The sequence below is a fragment of the Ooceraea biroi genome, chromosome 10, assembly GCF_003672135.1.
Source record: "Ooceraea biroi isolate clonal line C1 chromosome 10, Obir_v5.4, whole genome shotgun sequence".
Taxonomy (NCBI): domain Eukaryota; kingdom Metazoa; phylum Arthropoda; class Insecta; order Hymenoptera; family Formicidae; genus Ooceraea; species Ooceraea biroi.
In genome coordinates, this window is record NC_039515.1 from 6,275,929 (window position 1) to 6,282,621 (window position 6,693).

The 6,693-nt window shown below is 37.7% G+C and overlaps 1 protein-coding gene across 1 annotated transcript; it reads left to right on the forward strand.

Annotated features, from left to right (window-relative positions):
* The first annotated feature begins 5,319 nt into the window (after window positions 1-5,319).
* On the forward strand, window positions 5,320-6,478 carry LOC105286845 (cytochrome c oxidase subunit 5A, mitochondrial). The gene is made up of 2 exons (XM_011352086.3): window positions 5,320-5,647; window positions 5,990-6,478. The coding sequence occupies exons 1-2, from the start codon at window positions 5,437-5,439 to the stop codon at window positions 6,238-6,240; spliced, it is 462 nt and encodes a 153-aa protein (XP_011350388.1). The 5' UTR covers window positions 5,320-5,436; the 3' UTR covers window positions 6,241-6,478.
* Window positions 6,479-6,693: the final 215 nt, after the last annotated feature.

Sequence of the window (6,693 nt, forward strand, 5' to 3'; positions counted from 1 at the left end):
GTCAATTTTTGAACAGGAAGTTTGCCAATCGATGGATCGGTCGAGGTACTCAAAGACCAAACCATTTATGGCCTGCAAGATCCCCAGACTTAAATCCAGTAGATTTTTTTCTATGGGGACAGCTTAAATCTTTAGTTTACGCTACACCTATTCAAAATGAAGATCTCAGAAATCGCATAATAGATGGATGTGAAAGAATACGTAACACTCCAGGTATTTTTGAGCGTGTACGTCAATCAATGGAAAGGAGAGTCGAGGCGTGTATCATGGCTGCAGGTGGACATTTTCAGCAGTTACTGTGATGTTATTATTTTTCTTTTTAGTTACTATTTTCTTTTTCGTTATAATTTTTCTTTTTGGTTACTATTGTTTTTCATTTGTTTCATTTGCAACAACACAAACTGTTCTATAATAAACGAAAAGTGAACGAAAACAGTGATGTACTTTTTTTTGGAAAACAAAGCAGTTTAGGACATATGTTTATATGACCTTTTCTTCTTAAAATAAGCCAAGGACTATCCTCCTTAAGTTTGTCTACTTACTTAGGAAACACCCTGTATAGCTTTTCGATAGTATATGCGCCAGCCTATCTTTGTTGTTAGATTAAGATAAGAAGTGTCTATGCCGGTGAGCTGTAGCATTTACAAAGTGCACATTTAACGAGAGAAAGCATTTACTAAGTTGTTTACATTGCATGTGTCTAATAAGAAAGATGACGATTATTACTGCCACTAGAGGATGTGACGTTTTAAATATGTAATCGCGAGATTTCGCAAAGTCGAAATGATGCCTCGAAAAGCGACGGAGGATTTTCGAATATCATTATTTATTTTCTAATATGTAACGATATGTAACGTGTGCATGCGATTCTGTGCGATATCGAGTTTCCGAGACTATTTATTATTTATTTTAGCATTCTTCGACATTCTTGTGCGTGTGTATGGGTTTTTTTGTATGCATGTGTGCGTGCGCGCATTTTGTACGATCGCCTACCTTGGAACATGCGGTGACTTGTAAAAATACTTTTTATTTATACATATCAGACTGTATCGAGAGGATATTTTCATTGCGTATGACATTGTACTTAATTTAAAATATGGTGTATCTATTCCTATTCTAATTCATACCTCTAATGTGTATAAAACTGTAATATATAGCGGCAAAGATCAGCAACCAATCACTAAGTCCACGCGTTGTCGTGAAATGTGACTCGTAAAAAAATTACATGTACAATATTAGAGAGCGGTGTTTCCTGCGCCAAGTCAATTCTGTATACATATATATGCGAGACTAGGTAAATATCATATTTAAAAAGCGGCAAATCTTGCATCTTGCGCGAAACAGCTTTTATAATTTGTATAAAATATCGTCTGTATTCATAAATAATGGAATCCATCGAGAATAGATTCTGCTAGTATCTGTTACAAGATTAGCCACGTATAGGGGACAGATTTCATGCAGAATTCCGCCGTATGCAATGTATGCAATGTTGATAGAATACCAGTGAAGAGATCGGAGAAAGCCTACGAGAGAAAAATGTGACGGCAGATTGGTAATGAGATTCGATACATCATCACGTGTCTGAGAGCTCTGAGAGAACTTTGGCAAAAATTTGTTACTGACCCAGCAGTAGAGTACAAGCAATTGTTCCTTAAATTGATTGCCAGTCTGTCGATGTTCAGTGTGCTTTCCGAGTATAAAGTTGAAGGAGCAAAATAGTCAATATATCTCTAGTATACATAAATGAATCGTATCACGACTTCGTTACTTTGAGCAACTCGCAAGAGTCTAATCATTTTACTTTTATACATATATTGTGAATGTGAAAGCGGCTACTTGGATGGTCTATATCATTTTTTTGTAAATATATATATTGTAATAAATATTAATACGATCATAACCAGACGATGATAAATCTCTGTCCTGCTCGGTCTTGTCGTTACATAAGATTCGAGATTTGGTAAAGTACAACCACTGGAGTCGCGATATTGGAAAATATAAACGTACTTCCGCTCCATTATTGAGTCGTACTACTCTCATTTTTTGAGCGACGACAGTGGAGGCTCGTAACGGAAGGGTTTGGAACTAACTTCCATTCCGAGGATAAAAGCAGAGAGAAACCTGAGAGCGGCCACCAGCCTCCTGACGTTTGGCGCCGCCTGACAAAGTGGACGTGAACTTGTTCGTTACGCTCGGTAATGATACAAGTGAGCATTTTCCAGCGGTACGGAAAGTACGTACCATGAATAGCCACAACTCGGCGCGAAGCGCGGTAGTCCAGTGGCTAAGCGCGAGACTCGTGTTTTGCCATCCGCGCAAGTTGGGTTCGAGACCGAGTTGTGATAATTTTTTTTTCGGATTTTTGTTTCTTTGTGTTTGCATTATATTTTTTTATTATGTACATAATAAATTATTATGTAAATAATGATTTATTATGTTTTATTATATTTTGGCGGTATACGTATACAGGGTATTTCCTCTAACTGTAGCACTTAGAACATCTCTGCTTCCTTTGATGATATGAAAAAAGTCAAAGGACGAAAATTGTTCGATTCAAAGAGACTAGTACTCTGGTAAGAAAATTATTTTTTTTAATGTGACCTTTCACAAGATATCAAGGTCATGAACATTTTTTTAAACGAGATGGTATATTTTCCTTAACGAAATGATGTAGCTTGTAAAAAAACAAATTCAACCGTACAGAATATGTTGACCTTCAAATGACTTTGAACCACACAAATCACGTTTAGGAAAAGAAACTCTATTTATTGTATGTATAACTACAAAGATATACCTTTTTTACAGATGTTCGAAATGATCACCGTTTACTTCCATACACTTTCGAATTCGATGAATAAACGATTGTTTTACGTTTTTGAGAGATTCCGGAGTAATTTCGGTGCACGCACGCTGAATTCTTTCTCGCATATCTTCAGGTGTTGTCGGAATATCGCGATAAACTTCATTTTTTAGGTGTCCCCAAAGAAAAAAGTCAAAGGACGAAAATTGTTCGATTCAAAGAGACTAGTGCTCTGGTAAGAAAATTATTTTTTTTAATGTGACCTTTCACAAGACATCAAGGTCATGAACATTTTTTTAAACGAGATGGTATATTTTCCTTAACGAAATGATGTAGCTTGTAAAACAACAAATTCAACCATACAGAATATGTTGACCTTCAAATGACTTTGAACCACACAAATCACGTTTAGGAAAAGAAACTCTATTTATTGTATGTATAACTACAAAGATATACCTTTTTTACAGATGTTCGAAATGATCACCGTTTACTTCCATACACTTTCGAATTCGATGAATAAACGATTGTTTTACGTTTTTGAGAGATTCCGGAGTAATTTCGGTGCACGCACGCTGAATTCTTTCTCGCGTATCTTCGGGTGTTGTCGGAATATCGCGATAAACTTCATTTTTTAGGTGTCCCCAAAGAAAAAAGTCAAAGGACGAAAATTGTTCGATTCAAAGAGACTAGTGCTCTGGTAAGAAAATTATTTTTTTAATGTGATCTTTCACAAGATATCAAGGTCATGAACATTTTTTTAAACGAGATGGTATATTTTCCTTAACGAAATGATGTAGCTTGTAAAACAACAAATTCAACCATACAGAATATGTTGACCTTCAAATGACTTTGAACCACACAAATCACGTTTAGGAAAAGAAACTCTATTTATTGTATGTATAACTACAAAGATATACCTTTTTACAGATGTTCGAAATGATCACCGTTTACTTCCATACACTTTCGAATTCGATGAATAAACGATTGTTTTACGTTTTTGAGAGATTCCGGAGTAATTGCGGTGCACGCACGCTGAATTCTTTCTCGCATATCTTCGGGTGTTGTCGGAATATCGCGATAAACTTCATTTTTTAGGTGTCCCCAAAGAAAAAAATCAAGAGGCGTAAGATCTGGTGATCGAGCCGGCCAAGAAATTCTTCCACCACGTCCAATCCAGCGATCAGGAAATGATTCGTTGAGTATGTTCCGTGCAAATGAAGGTCAACATATTCTGTATGGTTGAATTTGTTTTTTTACAAGCTACATCATTTCGTTAAGGAAAATATACCATCTCATTTAAAAAATGTTCATGACCTTGATATCTTGTGAAAGGTCACATTAAAACAAATAATTTTCTTACCAGAGTACTAGTCTCTTTGTATCGAACAATTTTCGTCCTTTGACTTTTTTCATATCATCAAAGGAAGCAGAGATATTCTAAGTGCTACAGTTAGAGGAAACACCCTGTATAATGAGACATAAACATATACATTTAACATTTGTAAACTTTTTATTTATTTATATAGTTTGTATACTGTCGAGTGTTTATTTATTATAAAATTCTGACATGACTGTACAGTGTTGCGGATGAAAAATTTATACAAAAGCATAAAAAACATAAATGCTTTTATATAAATTTTCATCCGCAACACTGTACAGTCATAGGCACAGAGGTTGTGACACTTTTTTTTAATGAGTCAGAATTTTATAATAAATAAACACTCGACAGTATACAAACTATATAAATAAATAAAAAGTTTACAAATGTTAAATGTATATGTTTATGTCTCATTATACATATACGTATACCTTCCAAAATATAATAAAACGTAATAAATCATTATTTACATAATAAAAAAATATAATGCAAACACAAAGAAACAAAAATCCGAAGAAAAAAAATTATCACAACTCGGTCTCGAACCCAACTTGCGCGGATGGCAAAATACGAGTCTCGCGCTTAGCCACTGGACCACGACGCTTCATACCAAATTGTAGCTATTCATGGTACTTTTCGTACCGCTGGAAAATTCTCACTTTTAGATGTAAATTTCTCCGAAACCAAGGCTCATACGCCCAAACCCTCGAACACGACATTAATATTTTTACCTTCCCTTTCGAACGCACTATGACTCGTTCGAAAGTAGAGTTTACATGGGAAAGCTTCCTTGTGAATAGTTTGGACACGAATCATGTATCATTACCGAGCGTAACGAACTAGTTCACGTCCACTTTGTCAGGCGGCGCGTCGAACGTCAGGAAATGTGCCCGCGGAGGCTGGTGGCCGCTCTCAGGTTTCTCTCTGATAAAAGTGAAGCATTCTGATTGATTTATTTCTTTATTAGGTAGTAATACGACTCGGTACCAAGTTAGACAAGACTCATTCTCCAATTTTTCAATAAAATTTAACGACATTATTATAAATTTTTGACGATAATTTTTAAATAATTCTGACATGGCGCACCATGTACGATTTCCGGGGAGACGGAAGTGCACAGTCGCGCTACCACGTGAGAAGTGGCGGAGCGACGAAGGTCTTCCCGGTCGACTTCCGCCGTGCTCCGTTTACGCAACAGAAACGGTTCGTCGGACGTCGCGGACACTCGTCGAGCAGAAAGCGAAGGCCCAAGGGGAAGATGTTGCGCGTCGTAGCGAGTCGCGCGGCCTCAGCGGCGCGCACGGCGATGGTACCGCGGGCGACGGTCACCGTCGTCGGCACGCGGAGCGTCAGGGCTGCCCACGGTGTCAAGGAGACCGAGGAGGAGTTTGACGAACGATACGTAAAGTTCTTCAACCGCAACGACATCGACCACTGGGAGATTCGGAAGGCCATGAACGATCTGGCCGGTGAGTCTCCAGCTCATTCGACGGCGAGTAATCCTCGTGATCGATGAAACGCGGTGATCAACTTGCGGTTGACCTTATCCTCGCCTGTCGCTGACGCGAGAAGACGCGAGACCGCGAGTTAAAAGATCTATGTTTATTTTAACTGCGCTCTCTTGCAGAAGAATATGTCGTTGTCACGTACCGCTTGTGTCGTTCGTGTCATTGCTAAATCGGCTAAAGAATACTGTGTAAGAGAATAATAGTTGGCTTCATAAGCATTGTACAAAAAAGAAACGAGTATGAATTGTAGAATATGTCTATATTGATAATAATAATAATAATAATTCGTTACGTCTACTCTAGGTATGGACAATGTGCCGGAACCAAAAATCATATGTGCAGCATTGAGAGCTTGCAGAAGGTTGAACGACTTTGCGCTCGCCGTGAGGTTCCTAGAAACTGTAAAAGATAAGACCGGTTCACACGTCCAGAAGATTTATCCATACCTTCTTCAAGAGATCAGACCTACTTTGGACGAGCTGGGTATCAGCACGCCCGAGGAGTTGGGTCTCGACACCCCAGAATTAGCCTGTGAATCAGTGTACCACATGTAATGCATTAAAAATTTATATAAACATTAGTATTTATGTTCTCGGCTGCTATCGCAGATATACATGATGAGAATGATTCATCGGTGACACAAATTGTACGTGAAATATACTTTCCATGTAACTGTCTCATCAGCAGCACGTTGAATAAACGGTTATCGTTGTCTATCGAAATAACATTTCTATCGTTCATGGGGAAGTAGGCGTAACTTGAAAAGTTGAAAATATATATACAGAGTGTGCTTTAATTTTTCTTAGTTTCTGCACATTTTTCCATCAATTTTTAGTTGGTTTTGCAAATGTATAATCCGATGCTATCTCTGAATTTTTTGTCAGACTGACGTGAGGATTTAAATCAAAATGAAGCTGTCCGCAAGTGGCATACGATTTCTGTTCTGTTCAGTAGCACTAAGTAGTCGCGTACTCATTTCCAATCAGGAGTAATTCAAGGTAGACATA

Excerpts from the sequence above, each read along its gene's own strand:
- LOC105286845 (XM_011352086.3), top strand. The coding sequence starts at position 5,437 with ATGTTGCGCGTCGTAGCGAGTCGCGCGGCCTCAGCGGCGCGCACGGCG. Across the intron at positions 5,648-5,989 it reads GGCCATGAACGATCTGGCCG|GTATGGACAATGTGCCGGAA; the intron begins GTGAGTCTCCAG and ends CGTCTACTCTAG.